The following is a 24,761-nucleotide window of genomic DNA, read 5'->3' as shown; positions in this document are numbered from 1 at the left end:
TCACCTTGACAACTCAAGGACGCCGACTGAAAATGTGCACGCTTTTTACAAATAATCTTGAAGACTGCAGTTTTGTGTTGTTTCTTTTAAAAAGCTCAACAGTACCTTATCATTAGTCAGTGATGTCGAGGGCATCCCCAAGAAGTACACGACCATCTTCAGAAAATTTAAAGAAAACACGAAAAACGCAAGCTTTCTCAACGGAGAACGAACTTGTAAGTGCCCGAGGAAGCACGAAACCTCGAATGGCACCCTCCGTGATTGATCATGGATATCATACAGATAAATACAAAACTTACTACAGTGCTTGGACGCCGGTTTTAAACAGTGCGTCAAACAGTAAGGTAAAGTAGCTTTGCAAAGTGTGAAAGAGTAATTGAAATTTTACGGTTGTTTAGTTAAATGGTGTGTTTAAACAACCAATTTGAGCTCCAGTGTTATGGAAATTACACAGTGTGAGTTTGAAAGCGTCCTTGTGATGATTTCAAGTTTAACATTGTTTTATTTACTCGGTTTGTTTTAGATTTTCGTAGAGCGCTTGGATTTGATCGGACACTGGGTAAGGAACGAATAAAAGTAGAATTTTAGACGGAATGTTTAGGCGATACAATGTTACACTGTTGAAGTGTTTCGTTTATATTGATAACCGCTAGAAACTTTGCGCCCATGTTTAATTTATGATATGAGACTTGCGGTTGAGTATTCCCAGTTTGAAGCAGTATTTCAAGTGCAATGAGGGTTGACTTGAAAAATTAAACCTAAAATAAAGCTAAAATGTTGAAGGTTCCTTAACAAATTTGTATTCAACTTGTTTGGTTGCACCGAGGAAGGATTGTTCTTAAACAAAGACAGACAAAGAAGTGACTCAAAATTGTGTGTATTTGGCCGGTTGTTTCTTTGCTCTCCCTCCCTCCCTCTCTGCCTCCCTCCCTCCCTCCCTCCCTCCCTCCCTCCCTGGGGACTTTTCTCCACCCCTCAGGGACTCCTCATTTCATTATTATCGCGTTAACTTTGAGAAGTGACTAACATGTAACTTTTCCCTATGATATCCATACATTATCCAACAGACAGATAATGAAAATACTTAAAGTTATCAGAGAGAAGTTGTTCTCTTGATCTAACACCAAATTCTCATAACCAATTTACAGGGAAATGTATAGCAGCTAGAGGGGATAATTAACAATCAGATCTTGGGAGTAAAGGGTTAAAGATTTTCAAACAGATTCTGTCTCATCTGTTTGCTGTGTTGTACAAGAGAGATGTGGAAAGGGATATTTATGAGAATTTAGCATGGTCTTTTATCAAATCAAAATCCAAAGCAATTTTTTGCTTAGATTCTCATTACATATGAGATTGGGACTGTTATCACAATTCTTCACAAACTAAATATTGCATAGTCACTGCATAACATTTGCCATGCACGAGAGTCAAAACATTTAGTACCATCGATAATTTAATAAATTATTAAAAACTGGATCATAGGATAATGCAATTCAAGACTTTTTATTGGCTCAGCCACTATGGTATATGAGCCAATATACCATAATCTAATTTCTGTACATTGTTGAATCCGGTTTCTTCTCACAAAATAAGGTCGATAAGATTTGTCTAATATCTTGGGGGCGTTTTTTTAAATAAAACAATTATTCCACTCTCGCTTGTTGGACATGAGATGATTATAGCCAACTCAGCGCTATGCGCCTTATTGGTTATCTATCATCTCATATCCAACTCGCGCTCATGGAATAATTGTTAAATATAGATTCTTGTGTTTTTCCTTATGATATGTCTACATTGTTTCAAAACAATCCATGATGAAATCCACCTTTTACCAATTTTTTTGCAGTTTTCTATGTGGACAGATGCACAACGGAAGAAATTTCTTACATTTATTCTAAAGAGATGCACCAGATCACAGTTAAGATTTGTAAATGAAGGATGGTTCCAAAAACAGTTACCAATTCTCCATTTAGACTTCACAACTGCTTTACCACGGTTCATATCCACGTATATTTTTTCATTTTTGGACCCAAGAAGTCTTTGTCGTGCTGCACAAGTGTCGTGGCACTGGAAGTTTGTATGTGAACAAGATGTCATTTGGATGCCAAAATGTTTACGGTATGGTTGGTATTTGCCCTATACACCAGGAAGTAGAGAATTTGGATGCTGGAAACACCATTACATCATGTGCACTAGCTCCCTTGATATGGAAGCTCCATCAAGGATGGTACTAAGTTTTTCTTTTTTATCTGATGTATTAGAATTTATATATATGTGAAGGAGTATAACTCATTTACACTATAAATAGGCCACTAACACAGTGTAAATTATAGGCAGAGAGCTATGGTCAATTTGCTGACAACAGTCCTAGGGTGACTCAAGAAAAGATCAAACAAAAAGCACAAGAAAAGAGGAGGATCAGAGGAGCAAAATATTACAAAGAAGGTATATAAGGAGATGAACTGTAATCTGACCTTGCAAGCAAAACAAAAATCCAGATTTTTAATATAAATATAACAAGATACCACTGCCTTTATAGGGCTACAGCAGGTATCATTTTTTCATCTCAATCAAAACAAAGAAGACTGTTTTTGTCCATGGTAGCTTCTTTTTTCACCTTTTCTTATTACTGTCTCTATTTTGTAGTTGATAAACCATAATAATTGTCACCCACTCCTTAAATTTACCTTTGTCATGCAAAACCTCCTTCTTTGTGGTACTACTGTTATTAACCTCTAACTAAGCCAGAAATACAGTCATATTAATTAACTATTATTTTGCCTAAATTGCAGTAAAGTAAATTCTGTAGGAGCAGTGCATCATCTTGTGTGGACTAAAGCAAAACCATGCAGCCCTCTGAGCTAAGGCAATGGCTTTGATACATAACATGTCAGTGTGCTAAAATTCTATGCCAAAAAAGAGACTGTTGATAGTTAAATCGTCCTTTTGTCTCCCATTAGAGACTCGCCGTCCACCTTGGTTGGACACTGATCCCCAACCCAGGGACTTGGAGAATTCACGGAAGGCTATGCTTTATGGACATAACCCAAATCAGCCCTATTCTCCTGACCAACTGAGAACGGAGAGACTGGGACTGAGTACCAGACCCTTGCACAGGAGGTCACAGACTGCACCAGCACACATGGCAACAGAGAGGGTCATGAAAGTAATGACTGAGTTTGAAATACTGTAAAATGAGTCAGCACATTTGTAGATGCAAATGCAAAATTAAGATGAATACAGCATAAAATTAACATAATTTCTTTTTTTAATGATAATGAACGATTATGGTGGTGTTATTCACCCTCATCCTGTCACACGGAGAACAGAATCAAACATCCTAGGCTTATTTTTTGTCCTCTGCAGATGACATCGAAAGGGAGAAGTGCAAAATTTTGTTGGCTTGATACTTGATATAGACAAAATCTCTATAACAGGTTGCTGCCTGTGCACCCCCTGGGGGTTGGTGGTCATAAAATGTAAAGGGTTAGACTTCACTCCGCTTCTAACTGTCCACCTCACTGTAAATATATCTTATTAACCAAGCACGAGGGCCGTACTGGGAGAATGTTGGCCTGAGGTCTTGACAGTACGGACCGAGCGCAGTGAGGTCCGTACAAAAAAGACCGAAGGCTGATATTCTTCCAGTATGGTCCCGAGCAAGCTTGGTTAATAAGAGATTTATTATATGACTGAAGTTCAAAGGGACACAAGTGCGGTATCATTCGGGACCATTCGGGACAGTGCCCAGTCCAATACTTAGAGAATATTGGACTGGCAATAGAGCATTTTGATTGGTTGATTTTAGTTATTGGCCCTCTGACTGCCTGAGTCATGTAATAATGGGAGTTACTTCATCCCTTACTTAGTCACAGTTTACTTTGACCTCTTAACTAGGTGTCACCCTTTCCTTTGTTCTTTGGGACTTATTGGAAGTTTGAAATTCTCTTTGTCTTAGATCAGCAAAACTGTTGACATCAACGGTAATGTTATTGAGGAAGGAAAAGAACCAGTTCATTCTTCAAAGTTGACACTCACAGAAGCTCTTGCCACTGAGTCTGGAGGTACACTTCCCTTGTGTTATCACTTTACTGAGCCAGTTCAGACACTTGTTAATTATCTTTGTCTGCACATTGTCTCTAAGGGATGGAACAACTTAAAGAGATTGCTTGAATAGGTTGTTCCCGATTTTAAATACAGGCACTAATGCTTATTATTATAAATTCTCTTATGTCATACCTACAGACAATAGATTTTATGTAAACTATGTAGAAGTGACATCATACCCACGAACAATAGTTTTATGCACTCTTGTCTTTACCAGTGCAGCTCAGAAATATGTAGAATAAAACAATTATTGGATTCGGTTTTTGCGTGACAGTAATAATTATCAAGGCTTCAAATTGTATTATCTGCCTTAGCCTTGGACTCTGGCAGATAACACAAACTTTGGACTTGATAAGTAATGCTATCATGCTCAACTTCATCCAATAATTGTTAATTGACCCCATGGTATTAGTAATAAGGAATTAAGACGTTGTTTTGGCTCTCAACTGAAATGCACTTCAGTATGCAGCTACAAAATAATTATTTGTGGTGTTTGTCAACTTAATTTTGTATTTAATGAATGTGTAGTGGATCAGACGTGGCCTCAACCAGTTCCTTCTTCACCAGTGCGACGGTAGGTTGTCATGTCATAATATTAAATTCATTTTAAAATTTATCTCTGCCATTCTGTCTTATATAGATCAAAGCCATCACTTATTTACCAATTCCTTCATATTTCTCGCTCCCAACCTGGTTTCTCTTTACGGTGCAATGTGGATGCCCTACTCACTCAACCAATCAGAGTCAAAATTACTCTCCTCGTGACGTGATCGTTTGCTTTTCCCGCGTGTAAGGCTGATTACGCAAGAAAATTGTACCGAAGAACAATTTTGAACTGAGTGTGGAAAGTCATCCGGGATTGCTTTGGTTTTACTTTACTTTGCACTGTGATTGGTCCAGAAAATTGGGGCCATCCTCTCAACCAATCAGATGCAAAACAAAGAATAATCGCGACTGTGTAATTCTTTTTTTTTCCCCGCGTTTCAAGCAGTTTGTTTTCACTTTGAGTTCTCATTGGCTAGTGATAATGTAAACTGTTGTTCTCGGATTGGTCGTTGGGATTACTCTGCTACTGGATTTTGGACACGATTGAAAACTGCACTATTGACGATTGACGTTGTGTCGTTAACCAATGACACTCGAAGATCTCGTAGTGACCGAAGGCCTTGAGCGTTAATGTAAGTTAACGTACGCTTTTTACCAACAGAAACTTGGAAACGACTTTATCTTTACTTTTACAGACAAGATCTTACGTGTGGAATTCATCCTAGCTTGCACGACTCAATGCTTACAAAAAGAAGTTCTCAGGTAAGAAACATTTCAGCGTTCAGTTTTTTTTTTTTTTAATCCGCTATTTTTTGTTTAACTTAGTTTTGCATTTTACTTTTAATTGGTAGCTTTTCAAATGCAGAAAAATTATTTTAATTCTATTGTTGTATTTTTTTTTCATGAGAAATACCACATTGCCAACAGCCTTATTTATGATTTATAATTCCAGGACTTTCCAAGCTCCCCTAATCCTGCCGTTATATTTATTTCATCAGAAATCCCAGCATCTGAGGTAGGTTAACCTTCCAGTGAAGCCCCAAATAAATAGGCGTGATATGCACATCATGAAACTTAAAAGAAAATTTCTTTTCTCCGAAGAGAGAGCATTTTATCGCTTGAATTACATTTTGAACACTAGTGTCCGATTTTCAATGTGGACACTAGTGTCCGATTTTTGATGTTGGACCCTATTATCCGATTTTCTGATTTTGGACACAGGTGTCTGATTTTCGATTTTGGACACAAGTGTCTGATTTTTTATTTTGGACACTAGAGCCTGATTTTTGGTTTTGGACACTAGTGGCCGATTTTTGATTTGGACACTTATTTCTGATTTTCGATTTTGAACACTGCTATTGTTGTCATTCCTATAATTATTGTTAATATGATTTATTTGTAACTCTTTGATTATTGGTTGAATTTCAGTTAATCATTGTATTTTTTAATTATCTTTCTCTTCTGAAACCCAGTACTCATAAATAATTGTAATGATGTATTTATATTGCGCATTCTCCTTAGGGCTATGGTGAGCATTTTGAGCAGTTTGCCAAGTTTTGAAAGGGAAATTTGCAGGTGCCCCTTATTAAGGAATTTTGGAAACAGGGCCAGACCACAATTCGGGAGAAGTGCCAGGGCTCTTTATAGTCTCTTTCGAAGCAGTACAGGGACCTTCTGTTTTTCGTCCTTCTTTTTGGCTGTGAATACAAATCTTCTGCAACACCACCTTGTACTGTCAAAATACAACCTGCCATGAAAATTGTGCCTATATATTGTAGTTGCATGCAGTCTTACACTGCTGACTTTTGTATAATCTCATCGAGTCATGACTTTTCCATCCTCTGATTAGTTATTGTTAGAAGCTGTACAGTTTGGAGTCACTGCAATCCCCTACGAATATGAAGGCACAACCTTAGACGCGTTGATGGAAAAGTTAAGGCTCGCTCTGCAGGGAAGACAAGCCAAGTGAGAATTGTCTGATGATTTTTATTACTGTAGGAAATAGACAACTTTTTTGAGAGACATGTTTCGGCATGCTTATGCCATCTTCAATCAATGAGTCACAGAACGTGAGTAATTATATAACAGAATAAAGGCTGATAGTTTCGAAAGAAACTGTTTGGGGCTGCGTCGGTGGGGGTAACGAAATAATTTGGATATATCAACAAAGTTGAAATGGTAAATTGGCCACCGTAACGATTACAAAAGCTGACGTTTCGAGCGTTAGCCCTTCGTCGGAGCGGACAAGTATAGAACAGACAAGTAGATGAATAAAATATTTACAGTATGATGTAATAGACGTAATACAAAAGCGGGTACTAATTACAACGTGACACCAAACATCAAAGGTGTGGACTAAAACGCTAAAAAAGTATTATAATGCTGTAATTGTTTGTTAAATTCAGGTTTGATCTTATTTATATAAAAAGCTTCTTTGAGTTTTAAATCAATTGAGTTGTTCGCAGAATCCAGAATACTAATTCAAGAAGGAGATGTGTTGAAATGCTTAAAAATATGCGAGTTTTTATTGCTTTCCGTGTGCTCCTTTATCCTAGTAGAGAAGTGGCGACTAGTTTCGCCAATATAACGGGAATTACATCCCGCACGAGAAAATTGATATGGATTTTAGAGCATCAGGAGTACGATCTTTAACACTGAACATGTTTTTAATTTTAAGGAAGTGAAAACTAGTTTGATATTTAGGTTCGATTTACAAAAGAGCGTAGTGAGTTGTCGGAGTTTGAGGTTCGCTATTTTAGAATAATAGCCGACAAAAGGGAGTTTAAAGTAACGTGTATTATTGTCATCAATGTTCCGGCTATTTTGAGAGGAGGACCCGTCAAGATACCGCTTGAAAGTTATTTCAATAATATGCGAAGGAAAAGAATTACGTTTTGAAGTGTCGGAAAGTTTCTTAAGATCGTTTTGAAGGCCGGAAGAGGTGTTGTTGATTTGTAGATACGGTCAATAAGAGTTCGGATAAGGCCAATTTTGTAGCATGATGGAATAAAACTAAAGAAATTTGTTAGGAGACCAGTGTAGGTTTTTTTTATGAAAAACTGAAAAAACACAATCATTCGAAGAGTTGTCGATAAATATATCAAGAAAGGAGAGTTTACTATCATTCTCTTTTTCGAAAGTGAATTTTACATTAGAATCCATTAAAAATTTTTGCTGAAGCGTGATTGGATGTATCTTGTGACGTTATAAACAAAACTCCAGCTGAAACAGGGGAATATCCCGACGGCAGTAATAATAATAATAATAATAAAAGTCTTTAGTATAACTGCCCAGGTGATTATACAGACCCGTTTGAGAATTTATTTACGATGAGAGGGTTCTTTGCTGTCGTTGCATATGCAAGAAGAGAAAATTTTCTTGTCACTTAAGTCGTACCAGAGAACACTACAAAAGTCAACTCGAACCATTTCGTGAGAATTTTTGACGCTCGGCAAAACATTTTCGAAGGATAAAAAGCATAATCCCCTTCATTTGGCGCGGCATTTGCGCGTGTCTATTTCGTTGGATGTCGTACTCTATAGTTTTCCGAGTTTGAAGTTCTGAAGTCGAATCAGGTGAACTGGATCTATTACATGAGGTTGAAACCTGCTTGTAAACTTCTTTTATATTTACGACTTCGGCTCGAAGATAGAACTTGGCCGACATTCGCATTCTTGACCTTTAGCTGGGTTGATAATGCACATGTCTTGCACTCTCTCACTGAGAGATAAACTGTGATTTCTGAAGTTCTATTCTCTTAATTTTTTGTTCTCCCACTAAGGTGCGTTGGTCTGTTTGCTTGGGGAGACTCTGGCACTATTCGTCTTGTGAAAGGTTAGTGACTAAGTGTAGCTGAGCTACCGTTTATTTTTTCTTTCCTTATTTTAAGGATCTGAAATCATCTCTTTACGTCTAAGTTTTTACCTTAGCACCTTAATTTCTGCTTTCATATCCATGTGATTAACCGCAGAAATATTTCTGTGACACATTGCGAATTTACATTGAAAGAGGCTTTTGTCAGGGAAAGCAACCATCCTCCTGTTGGGTTTCTTGAGCGGGTAACTGGAATAGTGTTTTGTTCACAGGTAAAACACTGTCAGAAGAGACTGTAAATGAACCAAGCATGCGACACTTCTGGGAAACAATAACGACAAGTGTTACGGCGCGAGAATCTGGAGGTCACGTGGACATATTTATACCTCTGGTGGAAACAGGTGAGGCCGGGTGTCTGATTCGTCAAATAGAAAGCATCATTTCATCCGTCAATTCATCAATCATCGCTTTGCATCGAAGGGTGAATGATTTATAGAGTCCATTGTATGCTAGATAAGTTAAGTATTTGAAACGTCGCTAGGGAGCACGTCAATGATTTACGCGCACATGGCACTTTCTGGACTATTAACCCTAAAAAAGGATATTGACCGAATTATTTACCATCTCTAAACAGAGAAAGGAATGGATCTCTTGGTACAGTTGGGTCTATTAACCGACATGCAGTTTTCCTGTCCTACGGGAATGACAGGATCCTTTGCTAGAGGTGTGGTTGTTTACAAGAACTTTACATATTAACTTTTAACCCTATACCTTTTGAGTATGTGTCTTGTTTTAAATTCAAGATAATCTCTTGTGATGTACAAGCCTGTCTTGAGCGGGACACTCAGGGGTAGTGGTTATTGCGTTTGACTTCTGTTTAAATGGTCCTCAGTGAGCTTTAGCAAGGGTCACTTGAACGGTCTGGTGTTCTGGAGGGGCAAGACACTTCTCTAAGAAAGGATAGGATAATAAATTGAAAATGCATCCAACAAAGACAAAGTACACTACAATCTGGACAAGACAAAAAATTGCAAATTCAGCAAAACAATCTCTTGACCTCTCAGTTGACGGCATACAGCTCACTAAGGTTGAATATGAACGTGTCTTAGGACTTTACATTGATAGTCATCTCACCTGGAACGAACACATTGACACAATGCGCCGAAAACTACTTCAAAGAATTGCAATTTTAGCAATACTCGGGCTTCAAAACTCGTGTTAGTCTGCAGCCGTTGTTCTTGTTAGTCTCTTTTTGAGACTTAATCGTGGTATATTTTCAGTGCTTTTCGAATGTGAAATCTTGTCTTATCTGATTCCACAGTGGAAAGCGAATGGCTATTTGTCCCTAACTCTGGTTCTCCGCCATCTTTGTATTTTAATGCAACAAAATTTGGTTCTTGGTCAAACACCGTGGACTACATCGAGGTCTGTTGTTTTAACACTTAGCAATTCATCTTGTGTCTTAGTGGAAAGAGATAGAATTTTGTATTTAGTTACTGTATAGGCATCATTTTTGTCTCTTACCCGTAGGAATGCGTTGATGTTGTGAAGAAAAATCTCGACTGTTTCTTTACTGAAGAACAGAGATATCTGGCTCAGCGTCTTGTTGGTAAGTTGGCGCGGAATAATGCCTTGGGTAACTGAATAAACTTGACGGCGGGTAGCAATTGGGAATCAGTCATAGTTCAAGAAAACTTTTGGTAAAAGAATGATGGGAAAAATGACATGGAAGGAAAACGTACGCTGACGGTTGTGCAGTCGTAAGATCTTTAAAGTTAAACTTCAAAATTCAGGTAGTATTTGCAATTTCCTCGTTACTGAGTTGTTCAAGTGTTTTAGAACTAAAATATTTCAGTTCGCGGAGAAAAAAAACTGCGTAAGGATAAACCTCTCACAGTTTACCGTCTGCACCACTAATGACCTTGAAAACTCATTGGGAAAACTTGGTATTGTTGATATATCTTTTTTAGAGGCGGTGTGACGTTTTTGTTTCAGGACAAATCACTTTCGAAGCCTTAGGGATGTGCGAGTTGTACAACGTGTCTGAGATTGCATCTGTTCTTGTTGATGCGATCGTCTCTCTCGGAAGGAACAACGCATCCAGGAATTGGGTATGGGCAGAACATTGTGTAGTTATCGCTTGTTGCGACGATTTGCAGAACACCCCTAAAAAAAATTGATACTTACGTCCCGTGCATAAGGCATGAGTTATCTTATGTCTTTAACAAATGGTAAACACCACAGCGTACACTATTGAGTTATGGATGCACGCGGAAGGTTGCTAAGCACGAAAGAAGCGTAAGCGTCGCTCGAGGCGATAGCCGAGAGCGACTCTAGCCTCTTGAGTGCTTAGCAAACCTCCCAAGTGCAGCCATAACTCAGTAGTGTACGCTGTGGTGTTTACCATTTGTTTTATAACATAACATTGATACATTGTAGCTAAAGAGTTCCCTTTTATTTAGCAAATCTTAGGTGACCAGAAAAAACAAGCGCGCGCGGAAAAATAGTCTTTGCATTTGCTCGCGTCAGCAGCGTACACCCACGGGAAAATGGGGGACGCTAAATTGACCAATCAGAGCGCGCGCTTTACTTTGGTTATGTTGTAACAACTCTTTGACTCTTTAGAGTGACTAGCATCTAATTTCTGTTCACAATATCTCCCCGAATTACACCTTAAGGTTACAAGGAGAAAGGAAATGATCAACACTGTACTCAAGAAGCTCTTGTGTGTTAAACAAATTCCATTTTAAGCACTAGAGGTAACAGTGGAGAACGGTATGGAGAAATTGCATACTGATGTTGCTGTGTAAAGTGTTAGCAAACGTTTCGACCACCCATAATTGCGCAAAATAACTTATTTTTCGACTCTTAAATAGTGCGATACCGATAGTTAAAACTATCTATAACGTGTTTTTGTAATTATATCCATAGCCATTTTTTAGTGTAACTTTTTTCGTTTCTTTTCGCTTGTGTTTCATTAGAGTGGCCCAGTACAAGGCCTAATCGATTATCTACAGAACCATGAACATAAAGACAAGAAATTGAAAAAAGTTCGTAAAGCAACGGTGAGTCGATCATTTATCCTCTGCAATACTTTTGGGGAAGGTTTGGATTTCGCCTACTGTAATCACTCGATCTAACACCGCCATCGATTTAACACTGCAGATAGAAGGAAAATTAACGATAAACGCCATCCCCCTATAAAGGAGAAAACTCAATCAAAAGAATGCGGTGCGCATTCGAGGATATAGAAGATCAAGAATATTCACATCTACAATATTTACAATATGCCAAATTCAGAATAATTGTTTTGAACTCCCTCCTAAAAGATCTGTTCATAATCGTGTACAACACAGGATTAATTAAACTACTGATGTTGCAAGCGTACGGCACGAGCAACGAGACATCCCGCGGGATTCTCCCCAGACTAGCGCGGGTCGTAATGATCAGTACAAATACTGGAATCCATAGCATTACGAAGGCCAGCACAATGGCGTATAAAATTTTCGTGATGTTCACCTCTCTCATTCTCATTATCATTGGGGCCTCTCCATTTTGTAATCCTTGACCGATAAGTGCGCCATCGCCATCTTCAATTTGCGGCACGTGCCGTGGTTGAATGCGTTTTATCGTTCGAGAAACTCTGCAGTAGCTGAAAACAACTGTCACAAGGGAAAGTGTGATGAAGACGCCAAGGGACACCATAAGGTAGATCTTAACCTTGTGCTTGGACGAAGGAACACACACAGCGTAGTTGGCATGAAAAGCGAACCCACCCTCGAATGCAAATGGTAGCGGCGTCATTGCAAAGAAAAGCCACACGACGATCATAGCTGTGAGGGATTTTCTCGGGGTGAAGAGTTTTTTGAACAGCTCGGGCTTTGTGACCCGAACATATCTGTTGATGGCCGTGAAAGACATGGTACCGATCGTGACGTGTGTCAGGAAAAGAACAGAAAAGCCGCAAACGAAACAGCCTACCTGCCCAAACTGCCAATGACCGCTGGCCAGAGTCACCCCCACAAACACACCGTTGGTAACGAAGTTGAGAATGTCGCTGATCGCTAAGGCGGTGACATATATGGGCGTATGCCTTCGTAACATTGGATTTCGTGCTAAGGCAGCGAACACCAGGATATTTCCCAAGAAACCAGCCAAAGCCAAAATTGTCCAAGAAATAGACTCTAGATAAACTCTAACGAAGTCACGCGCAGAGAGATCACTCGATGTCATTGTTTACTTTCTTGTTCTCTTCTTTATTCTCGATCTGCAAATGAAACGGTAATTGATTAGTTAGTTGCTGATTTGAGCGGTTTTGTCAACTATAATTACCTTGTCAATTTGGTGTAGATTTTTAGCCTCGATTTCTAGCTCACAATTTCTTTTTCTGTTTTTATGTCGCGGTGTTTTTTATGTAATTGGTCGGTTTAATACCTCGTCTCTTACATCTGCGGCGAAAAAAGGCAACTGGCAAACAATTCCACTCAAAGGCAACGTCAGGTTATTTGTTTAGCAATAAAAGAAACGATATTAACGAGTTTTTGAAAGCAGAATTATCAGCTTCATTGAAACTCCAATACTTTTAGCCTTTGTATTGTATTGCTAAATTATTAAAGATAAAGAGTTTCGATTGTTTAAAGAAAAGACGAAACAGAATAACTCGCTGAAAGCTTCTTCAATATAGACTAGACTAAAGGTGTTACAGTCTTGATTTATGATAATTTGTGATGCAAAACCAATTGTACTGGGAACAGAATTGAGCCCTTGATGAAAAATATTACAAAACTAAATCGCATGACCTCTGGACGTAAAAGGGTTAAAAAAAACTTGAGATCAATGGTTTTACGGGAAGACGTTCTCAATGAAGATTACGTTGATTGCGGTAAATGGACACTAAATGTTTCTCTATTTGTTATGTAAAAACGTCTGGGGGCGTTCTTAAAGAATTGAATGGGAAACTGCCACTCTAAAATACAAGTGCGATTTGTAGTTCCTCCTCCAATATTGTGAAAGGTAAGCTGATATTTTGAACTGAATTGAGAAAAACGTTTGAACTGAATTGAGAAAAACGGGAGTCTAATATTACGTTGCCTTCCGCCCAGCAATGAAGCCCGTGAAATTTTCATAGGAAGTCGAATTTGCATAGGTTATGATACAAGTTTAAGCTTTGTGATAGGTCTGTGATGAGGTCTCGCCTACTAGAATATTTAACTTACTTTTGTTTGTTTAGCAGCAACAAGATGATTTCGCTTCAGACATGGAAAGTGTCGATGCCGATTCTGAGGACGAGTTAGACGCAAGCCATTTGGTAGGCAATGAAAGCGTTAAAATAGTTACGATCTTGTAAAACCGTGGACAAGGTTTTTAAAGTGATAGAGAATATCACTGAAGTTTCGCCGCATTAAAATCTTCCATGAAAATTCCTAAACCTCGTCTTCTGGCTGAAAGTCGTTTTAAGAAACTTCACTTTGGGTTTTAGTGAGTATTTGCTTTTACAGCTTGTCTCAAGCATAGAAGAGCTTCCGTGGAGGAGGAAATTAATCTACAGAATTTGTAAGGCGGAATTTTTACAACAGAAAAATTAGTCCCATCCAGATTTGTGTGATAAACATTTTTCTCTTCTTATCGTTGAGCTGCACGCAATCTGGGTCCGTTCAAATATATTCTTCCGATATCATGCAGTGTTTTGTTCCCCTTGCTTTCAAATTGCATAACGCCTTTAAATTCATTTTAAATAAATTAAAATTTATTTTCAAGTAAGACTTTTTTAGTCTGAGCGAGGCTGGATTTCTCTCTAATCGACGCTTAGATCGGGTAAACAGACAGTTCAGTGACTAGACTGTAGGATGAATATGGTAGGAAAGATTCCCTCCACCATTACGCCTAAAGATTAAGTCTAACTCGAATTTCCCACCCCGCAGGCAAAATTTGAGCCCAGGACGGGCACGTCGGTGCGTGAAAAGAGGACACAGGTTGCCCATGAAATACTTTCAACAGAGGTGGAATACATGAGATGTCTGTCTATTATTCGAGATGTCTTCAAGAAGCCTTTGCAAGCATCCCTGGCCTCAAACAGGTTTGTATTATGGAAGATATAACAATAACTGACTCAATTCAGAGCTAAGTTGCGATAAATCCAAAGACGAGTAAAGTGTTCTAGAGACAACAGACATTTCAGTTTGACTGCACTTAAGCCGATTTACCGAAAAAAAGGAAAAGAAAGTTAAACATTAGAAATTGGGAAAAAAAAAAAAAAAGAAAAACAGTTAAAAAGAAGTATTTTGATCAAAATGTTTTCGTCGAGTTACGCATGGTAATTTGTTACATAACGCGAAACTGATTTTGGAAAGGAGGGAAACTCTTTGCCGTTCTTCATCGCTCTCTTTTCTTTTCCCGTTTGTTTCGCTTTCCTTTGTTTGATTTTGTTTTCCTCTTCCCATTGATCGTAGTCTCCAATTCCATATAACTTAATATTGACAGGAGAAGCTCCAATTTTCAGCCTATAAATTCACAATAACTGAAATTAAAACTGTTCGTGCTTTCCTCACGTCGTATTTGAATTGAAACGGGAAAGAGAAAACAAAACAGACGAACTGAAAGCTATCGGGGCGAGAATAAAAACAAAAACTACACCATTACCTTACTGTATCATTCGTAAAGGTTTTGAAAAATTAACTCCTTGTTTCACAGTTGCTGCCTTTTTCCATTTAACAAGTTTTTATTTTACTATCTTAGGGCCATAATTAGTGCCGCTAACATTCAGAGTTTGTTTGCTGACAGTGAGACGCTACTGGCCCTCAGCAGGTATGCAAGTTAAGAAGGGATACAGATGGCTAAAGATTGAGGAGATGAACGAATTGCAAAAATAACGAACACGAGATGCACACTTTGACTTGTTTAATTAATTTTTTTGCCTACTGATTTCCTGGAGGCTAAAAGCAGCAGCCTGGCGCTTCAGAGTCAAAACACTACACGGTAGATTTTTCTTATTAGCAATCTCATTTTGTGTTGGATATCTTTTTTTACCAAAGTTCTCCGCATGTATTACATTTCTACGAAAACGTAGCAATATATGGAACATTAAAGGTTAAGTATGATGCACGATCCTCGCAGTAGATAGCGCTATTTAAGCAATAGCGAAAATCAGACCTGAAAAAAATCAGCCTTGTACGGGATTCGAACCACTGACCTCTGCGATAATAGTGCAGCGCTCTACCAATTGAGCTAACAAGCCAACTGGGAGCAGGCCGTACGTATCTAATACCGCAGTTCAAAATATATGAACTTCATATATTTCATTGTATCTTATTTATCACTTTCACGGGTTTATCACGAATCAACTTAACGGCCTGCTCCCAGTTGGCTTGTTAGCTCAATTGGTAGAGCGCTGCAGTAGTATCGCAGAGGTCAGTGGTTCGAATCCCGTACAGGGCTGATTTTTTTCAGGTCTGATTTTCGCTATTGCTTAAATAGCGCTATCTACTGCGAGGATCGTGCATCATACGTATCTAATACCGCAGTTCAAAATATATGAACTTCATATATTTCATTGTATATTAAAGGTTAAGTGTGTGGAGGCGTGGTGGCCTCATGGTTAGTGCGCTCGACTCCGGATCGTGTGGTCTGGGTTCGAGCCCCGGCCGGGACATTGTGTTCTTAGGGAAGACACTTTACTCTCACAGTGCCTCTCTTCACCCAGGTGTATAAATGGGTACCGGCTCGTAAACAGACTTTACCTTTTTTTACTAAAGGTTAAGTGCCAAGTGCTGAACACAGCTCTGAACTTGGCATTTTATTAGGTATTCCTGACAGTTTGCTGGTGCTCCTCCTTAATTTTAGCCTCGCAAGGCGAAGTTCTGTGCGAGTAGATTGTGTCTATCTCAAGGAAACAGCTCAATGGCCCAGTCGGAGCTTGTACCCAATATTTAGCAGGGAAACAATTAATTACAGCTACTAATACGTCATTAACAGCTTCTCGTTTGAATTCATTTCAGTCTTCTGCTAAATGACTTGTCAAATCGATTAGACAAATGGAATTCGCATCAAGTAAGTGGACCTAAACCAAGCATGTCTCCCGTCACTGAAACAAATTAGGTTTGAGACAATTCTCACCGTGACCCAAAAGTAACAGAATCCAGTTCAAACAAATTAATCAAAGAACATATTTGCACGCAAGAGTCACAACTTCGGTTAGGTGTTAATAATTTTTGGGGCGACTTTGCTCAGATTATAGGAGATTCTTGATTTGATTTTAGTCAGAGATAAGAGGGATTTCCCTTCAACTTCTCCTAGCAGATAAGAATCTTAGGACAAGTTTCCTTTTGATATTAAAAAGAGCGATTTGCGGTCAACGTTACACTACAACCACATAATTCCTCAGAAAAGGTTAGCATTTAACTGCTCCCTAAAGTAGCGACATAATATCCGACAAAGAGGTGATGGGACTGTAACAAAACTTGTCAGCCAGACAGTTTCGTCGTTATGAAATACCAGATTCTTTCAACTTCTCAACAAGCAGATTTATAACATAACCAAAGTAAAGCGCGCGCTCTGATTGGTCAAATTAGCGTCCCCCATTTGTCCATGGGTGTACGCTGCTGACGTGAGCAAATGCAACGACTATTTTTCCGCGCGCGCTTGTTTATCTGGTCACGTAAGATTTGGTAAATAAAAGGGAACTCGTTAGCTACAATGTATCAATGTTATGTTATAAAACAAATGGTAAACACCACAGCGTACACTATTGAGTTATGGATGCAGTTGGGAGGTTTGCTAAGCACCCAAGAAGCTAGAGTCACTCTCGGCTATCGCCTCGCGCGACTCTTACGCTTCTTTCGTACTTAGCAACCTTCCGCGTGCATCTATAACTCAATAGTGTACGCTGTGGTGTTTACCATTTGTTAAGTATAGCAGCTAAAACAGAGAATTACAATTTGGATGTGAGGGGTTGAAGAAGTCAATAAAAGCTACAGCCGAACCGGTATTTAGCAGCAGCATATTCAGCGGTCTCCCTGTAGTAAGCGGTCAGTTGTCAAAGTCCCGAATTTGTTTCCCCTTAATTTTAACCTATATTAAGCCTTTGCTAAGTCTCAACGGCCTGTTGGTATTGTTTTTACCAGTATAGAACGGTCACTGAAAAAGGGACCATTCAAATAAAACTAAGAATAATCTTTCAAGAAATTTCTAATCCATATTTATCTCCCAAAATCAAAGTAAGTAGATTTTATGAGCGCGAGTCTGTTCGTTAGGTGGTCAACTTTGGCATAAAGTGGCGTTATTTATGGTTTTTTTTGTTTTTGCTTTTGTTTTTTTTTTTATAGTACCCTAAATTAAATCTGTGGAATTGGATCTGTAATTAAGCGGTCAACCTGTACTAACAACCATTCTCCATGGTTGACCGCTTAATACAGGTTCGGCTGTAGTAAGATGCCATGATGTTTGCTTCGCTCAGTATATATCCATTGTGATTTTTCAGATGCTGGGAGACATCTTCATCAGTTTCACAAATCAGCTGCGGGCCTACACTAATTTCCTAAACAACTATCCTGTCACTCTTCAAACACTTGAAAGGGTAAGATATCTCAAGTGACCTTGAAGTTTATTGCGGTCTTTGCTCTCTTAGAGAAAAGGATAGTTACTTATTTCTCCCACAAAACTTACCTCAAGAAATGAAATTAGTCCAGGATAAGTTTTCAGTTACAATGCCTCGATCGAGGTTAGCATTGAAAGCCTCACTTGATAGGGCACTTATCAATTTAGTATCGAAAGTAATCCGGAATTTCTTTGTTTTTGCTCCACTTTGTAATGTGATTGGTCCTGAGAGAACTCACGCCTGTCTCTCAACCAATCAGAAGCAAAACTAAAACCAGTCACGATTTTGTCGCCGGCGTAACCCGCGCTTTAGACAGTTTGGTTGGTTTTAAGTTCTCATTGCTTCTTAGAGGTCGTTTCCTCTTTTCTGATTGGCCGTAGTGGTTGCTTTGGTTTTGGGTTTACAACGCTAAATCGAAAAAAACTCTTTTGCATTATATGTCATCCGATTGGATGCCATCTACAAGTATACAAGGGATCATCGATTCGCACAACATCTCATTTTCTCTTTGGTGTTGACGGAGGAAAATCAAGCGGTTCTCTGATTAGAAGGAAGTGTTTATCATTGCAAATGAATAAAGGCTGATAGTTTCTAAAGAAACTGTTTGGGGCTGCGTCGGTGGGGATAACGAAATAATTTGGATACATCAACAAAGTTGAAATGGTAAATTGGCCACCGTAACGATTACAAAAGCTGACGTTTCGAGCGTTAGCCCTTCGCTCCGACGAAGGGCTAACGCTCGAAACGTCAGCTTTTGTAATCGTTACGGTGGCCAATTTACCATTTCAACTTTGTTTATCATTGCGTTATCTGTTTCTTTGTTTTACAGTGTAGAGAACAGAATCCTCAGTTTCGTTCATTCCTCGGCCGTCATGAAAACCGGCCAAACACAAAAATGATGAGGTAGGTTCTGAAAGCAAACTGATTGACTGGCACACGTCCAGGCAAGCTGAGGGACTGATTCACTCTCCCACCCCACACTCGCTCACTCACTCACTCACTCACTCACTCACTCACTCGCTCGCTCACTCACTCACTCACTCGCTCACTCACTCGCTCACTCATTCATTCACTCACTCGCTCACTCACTCGCTCACTCGCTCACTCACTCACTCACTCACTCACTCGCTCACTCGCTCACTCGCTCACTCGCTCGCTCACTCGCTCACTCACTCACTCACTCGCTCACTCACTCGCTCACTCATTCATTCACTCACTCGCTCACTCACTCACTCACTCGCTCACTCGCTCACTCGCTCACTCACTCATTGGTTTGCGGGTTGACAAACGGAGAACAGACAGACAAATAGCCTGGCTTACTTACCCAGAGAGTAATCAATTTTTTCCCTCAAGTAAGTGGAATTCGAATATTTTTTTTTTTTATTACATACATACATACATAACATACATACATACATACGTACGTACGTACGTACGTACATACATACATACTTACATACATACATATGTTAATTGACCACTCCCCATGGGGGCCTTTCAGGGCCAATTCCCACCCAGCAACCACCCCAGGGGAGGACATCCATCACACAGTCATCTCGTGCATGGGAAATTAACGTCTCCTACCCCTAACCCCGCAGGAGACGGGACCTCCATTTATTCGTCCCTATCCGAGAAGACTAGAGTATCTAACCATTTCTTGTTATAAAAAGCATAGTTAGTAGAGGGGACTGTAGAAAGGTAGCATATTCTTCTCACTTGTTTTAAGACCTTGAGTGTTGGTCCGGCCGTGGCTCGAACCCTCGACCTCCCGCACAACAGTCCAGCGCTCTATCCATTGAGCTAACTGGAAGTGAAATATTCGTAAAATATTTCGCTTCCAATTCTATAGTCAGCAAAGTTACTCTTTTTGTCACGATTCATTTTCAGTTTACCAGAATTACTTTTTCTTCCGGAAAGACGAGTGAAAAGGTCAGTAAACTAAAGCGTTGCCTTATCAAACTTCTTTTCCTTTTAAAAAGTAACATTCTAGCCCAGAAATGGAACCTAACATTACCAAATTTGTCAAGTTGTCATCATATTCGAAATGCGATTAGAGCTTGTTTTCTTCTTTGCATTTAGTTACGTAGAACTGTTAGAAGCTTTCTTGAAGCACACGCCCTCAGATCACGCGGACAGGAAAACTCTCACCCAGGTTATCGCGAGGTTCAAGGATCTCTATTGTTTATTCAGAGAGGTAAACGCTACAGAGGAGAGCTTTCCTTGGTTTTTGTAAACTTCTACTTTCATCACGTAATAACGAACATTGTCTTGGCCGTTTTATGGTGTGTGAAATAACTTAAGCGTATACTGTAATATTTAAAGTCTTGTTCACTTATGTCAGGCAGAGATTCAATATTAAGAGCACTTTTAGATACATACAGCTGGATACACTCGTGTTATCTGTATCAATTAGTTAGTCTAAGTTTTTATAAGAGGAGAAGAAAAAACGAAAGGGAAAAAGCACACGAAAACAAAACAACAACAACTACAAGCAATGGAAATGCTATTGATATATGTTCTAAACATTTAACACGATCTTCCGTTATAGCTAGAGTGCATTTCGATTGAGAGTCGTAAAACCAAAACCAAGCCTGAATGCGAAATTTCCGTTCGTTTCTCCAGATAGCATTTATTAAATGGAAATGTTCCTATTGCAGTACAAGACCCGCCTAGAAAGAGAGAAGTTTCTCCAAGATTTGCAGAGGAGAATAGTCAACTGCCCGGTGAGTCGTCTGGCTTCGTCTCCACATTTGGATTCTCAAACTTAAATAGAGTACACCTCAAGACCGAAATTCTACAAAGGGTACATGCTTATAATGTGGGAGACGCGGTGACCTAATTTTCTGTGCGCTGGACTCCGGATCGAGGGGGTCTGGGCTCAAGAACTGGCCGGGTCAGTTTGTTGTGTTCTTGGGAAAAATACTTTACTTTCACAGTGCCTCTTGTCAGGGAAGCCTGGCGAAATGCTGGGGAGGTTTAGCCTTGCAATGGACTGGCGTCCCACCCACGCCTACTCGCTTCATGCTGTGAAACCGGAATAAGCTCCGGCTGGGTGGGCCATTTGGCTCGAGCACAGTCTTTACCTACCTACCTACCTACCTACCTACCTACCTACCTACCTACCTACCTACCGACCGATCTACCTACCTACCGACCGACCGACCGACCGACCGACCAACTGACCACCTACCTACCTACCAACCGATCTACCTACCTACTTACCGACCTACTTACCTACCTTCCGATGTACCTACTTATCACCGACTGACCGACCGACCGACCGACCGACCGACCGACTGATTGACCGACCGACCGACCGACCTACTTACCGACCGAACTACTCGCCTACTTACCTACCTACCGACCGAGCGACTGGGCGAGCGAGCGACTGACCGACCTACCTACCTACCTACATGCAGGTAATAGCTGACTTGCATTTACAGGTGCTCGCTGAGAAGGGTCGCCATTTCATTCGTGAAGAGAATGTCATTCTGCTTTCCACTCCAAGCACTGGCAAAGAAGTAAAACCAGAATTTAGGTAAATGGAATTAGATCTGAATCAAATCATGAGAAGCAATTATTGAATAGTCTATAGTCATGTGCACACATCAAATCATGAGGCACATCTTTATTCAATGTTTTTCCACAGTTAATAGCCAGCTGAGTGACCAAGTCAATTTCTCCTACAATATCAATACAATGTCAAGCAAATAAGTGATGAGAATAAAGAAAACTTTAATTTAAATTGGGGGATTATTAGTTGATTCAATACCAAGTTCTCCGAATCAGAATTGTATGGGAAATAGTGAGAAGAAGTACTAACACACTCTCTTGAGAGGGAGAAGGTTATTAAATAGGTAAAGATCTAAGTGAAGAGGGGACCTTCCAAAAGCCGGCGCCCAAAGTGGAATGTTGGAGGCGCTCCAACATCGTATAAAGAATCAAAACATGAAATCATACACACATATTACTAGATTTAAAGGCACTAAGTATGTTTGCTCTCCCCCTTTGGCAAATAGAGGCGTTAAAACTCTCCCTGAAACGATTCTATAACTGCCCCTCTCATTTATAAGAAGTTAAACATCATGTTCTACCATAGAATGTGTGTGACAGATCCAACAGGTCCTTGGATTGTTACGGTCACTTCAGAACAAGATTGTATCCGATAACTCCGTAGGTTAATTTTTCTGTTGTCTTGATTTATGTCAGGATTTACCAACAAGTTGGAGACCTTGGTTTGTTCTTGTTCAATGATGCTCTGGTGATCGCGACGTTAACGTTTAAGTTCGTACCTTTCCAAAGACTAGTTCAAAGAAACTACAAGTGAGTATCAGCAAGATATTTACACCTTTATATTCTTTAAATATTAGACTCTTTTTGTAGCCAGGTTGCTATTCTAAGCTATGTCTCGTTGTAATGAAGCTCTCTACGAGAAAGGCTACTCTAGCTCCAATTTCTGCAAAATTTCGCAATCGATGTGTGAGTCTGTCAATTCCTATTTTCCCGAAAATGAAGGGAAAAAAATCAAACTTCTTTCCTTGCCTTTTATCGTAAGTATCTTTAAGAGCGCTTTGCGATTGAATGACTGAACACCTTTACTGCTAGTTTTAAGCACAGGAAAATATATGTTTAAGCAACCGTAACATATTAGCCTCTCTGAATTGGGTAGAAAATAAGGATAGTCGTTAGGGAATATAATAAGATAATTTGGTGTCATTAACCGCTGAGTCGAGAAGGTAAACTGGCCACCGTAAAGAGTTTCAAAAGCTTACGTTTCGATCACTAGCCCTTCGTTAGAGCGATGACGAAGGGCTAAAGCTCGAAACATCAGCAACAGAAACTCTTTGCGGTGGCCAATCTACTCAGTTGACAAAACCAAATTTATCTTCAAATACACTTAAATCATTTCCTACTTCTTAAGGTTCCAAGCATGCCTCACTTTGAAGAAATTGAAAGTGGAAAATTTAGCTGATTCAAAATGTAAGTTTGTTAATCATCGTGTTAGTCAATGTATTCCGCAGAAAAAGAAATATACATACATTTATATCTGATAAAAATTTGCATTCAAATTTATGCCGAGCCACCTGATCATTAATCAGCCAATGACAATCGTATTGAGGTCAACGAAAATAACGGGTGATTGAAAAATAAGTATCTTTGTTGTTAAGGTTGTAGCGAATGAAGAAGGCTTCGAATGTCTTAAAATACTCGGAAGGTGCTAATGCAGGACTCCCTTCCGTTCTTCTTTACTGAAAAATCCTCCCAATACTCCCATAACAAAATTTTCATTTTCATTTTAGATATAAAAAATGCGTTTACAGTTGTGTCGCCCAAGAGACTATGGCTCTGCCAGTCACACTCGTGGAATCAGAAATTTCAGTGGATTTCAGTTCTAGAGAGTGCCATTAACTCTGCATTAGAGAAATGATAACGCATCCGGCGCCAAGAAAATTTTCCTTTTCCAGCCGTAATCTGGTATTGTCGCGATATAAATTTTCTCCGTCGAAGAACGTGTCGCGTTACAAAACTGAACAACGGCTGCAAGGTAGACCAAGCGTCATGCAAAACATATCGAGTCTTACCAATTTACTCCATCTTTGAGAGATGTAAGGTTTATTACACATTATACCAAATTCGATATTCCCGCCAAAACCTTCTGGTGATAGAGTAACGGATTTTTCCGCGTGTTAAAATATTTATTGACAGCCTTTTAAAGTCTGCTGTTCGTTCGTCCTTTGACACGAATTTATTTTTTTAGTTTAATTTCATTCAGAAACGAACTCAAGAAAATACTTTTTTAAATACGTCGATTTGTATTTTACCTTTGAAAAACGAAGTGAAATTTTAATATAAATTACGAGGGTTATTTTGAGGAAATTTAGATATATGACCTGGATGTTTTCAAATAAAAGCGAAGAAGAGTGTAACAATGTGAATTCCTGTAATTTTATTGAGTTTGAAAACCGCTTTTTGGTTTTCATCAAAATACGACAACCTTCTGCAGCTGGTAATCACAGGGAGTAAAAGAAGGGGCTGTGGGTACTCTGGTGGAACGAGTGCCGACGCCGGAAAGACGAGAACGGTGCTAGAATATCACTAAGACCAAATATAAATTTATGGCCCATGTGTCAGTAGGGACGATGCCTAAAATAAGTTTTGTACTGCGTGACTGCATAGAATTTCAGCTAAAATTAACTCGGGAGAGTTCCATATGGCCAACGTTTATGTGCATGTTTTGTTTCATTTACAGAGATCTCCGTAAGCCCCGACAACCGGCGAAAATCGCCGGCTACTCAGATCCAAATAATAATAATAAAAAAAAACTTTGTTTTGCATCCGAAGGCAACTTTTTCATTTGCGACGCCTACTTCCCCTTGGGTAAATATTTTCCGAAATAAATAAAGTTTCCCTTAAAGAGCCAAGTGTCCACAAATGTTTTTGACTGAATAAATTTTAAATAAAGTTTCGTAAAGAATTTCGCCACACCGTCGCTAGTCTGAATTTCAGGGGTAAAGGGAAGAGACGGCTGAAATTCAGACTACACCATCGCTTGAATCTGGTTGCTGACGTCGCTTGCACGTTCGAACGTTTACACGTGCAAATTGGCGGAAAAGCGGCAGCGTGGGCTGGCTGAGATGTGGCAGCTGGCAGCGCCAAAAACTAAAAAGAAAAAGGATGTTCCAGTTAATTATGTAAAAGTTCT

The 24,761-nt window shown here is 39.4% G+C and overlaps 2 protein-coding genes across 3 annotated transcripts; one reads left to right on the top strand and one right to left on the bottom strand.

Annotated features, from left to right (window-relative positions):
* Positions 1 to 8: 8 nt before the first annotated feature.
* On the top strand, positions 9 to 24,476 carry LOC111335299 (epithelial cell-transforming sequence 2 oncogene-like). Of its 2 annotated transcripts, none has more exons than XM_088729589.1 (30): positions 9 to 344; positions 524 to 559; positions 1,847 to 2,227; positions 2,334 to 2,445; positions 2,961 to 3,166; positions 3,959 to 4,064; positions 4,636 to 4,681; positions 5,349 to 5,415; positions 5,606 to 5,668; positions 6,503 to 6,618; positions 8,435 to 8,487; positions 8,739 to 8,867; positions 9,101 to 9,190; positions 9,788 to 9,891; positions 9,997 to 10,075; positions 10,462 to 10,577; positions 11,448 to 11,531; positions 13,700 to 13,774; positions 14,388 to 14,542; positions 15,202 to 15,270; positions 16,461 to 16,512; positions 17,942 to 18,037; positions 18,888 to 18,961; positions 19,946 to 19,987; positions 20,138 to 20,252; positions 20,716 to 20,781; positions 21,502 to 21,596; positions 22,268 to 22,381; positions 22,980 to 23,038; positions 23,359 to 24,476. In XM_088729589.1, the coding sequence occupies exons 1-30, from the start codon at positions 123 to 125 to the stop codon at positions 23,484 to 23,486; spliced, it is 3,150 nt and encodes a 1,049-aa protein (XP_088585715.1). In that variant the 5' UTR covers positions 9 to 122; the 3' UTR covers positions 23,487 to 24,476. The 2 variants fall into 2 exon arrangements, with proteins under 2 accessions (XP_088585715.1, XP_088585714.1); XM_088729588.1 differs by having other exon boundaries at positions 13,697 to 13,774.
* On the bottom strand, positions 11,722 to 12,699 carry LOC148725669 (beta-2 adrenergic receptor-like). The gene has a single exon (XM_088730274.1). The coding sequence runs from the start codon at positions 12,697 to 12,699 to the stop codon at positions 11,722 to 11,724; it is 978 nt and encodes a 325-aa protein (XP_088586400.1).
* Positions 24,477 to 24,761: the final 285 nt, after the last annotated feature.

Source organism: Stylophora pistillata, chromosome 8 (genome assembly GCF_964205215.1).
Source record: "Stylophora pistillata chromosome 8, jaStyPist1.2, whole genome shotgun sequence".
NCBI classification, from domain to species: domain Eukaryota; kingdom Metazoa; phylum Cnidaria; class Anthozoa; order Scleractinia; family Pocilloporidae; genus Stylophora; species Stylophora pistillata.
The sequence above is the reverse complement of the archived record's forward strand: the minus strand, read 5'-3'. Positions and strand labels throughout refer to the sequence as shown.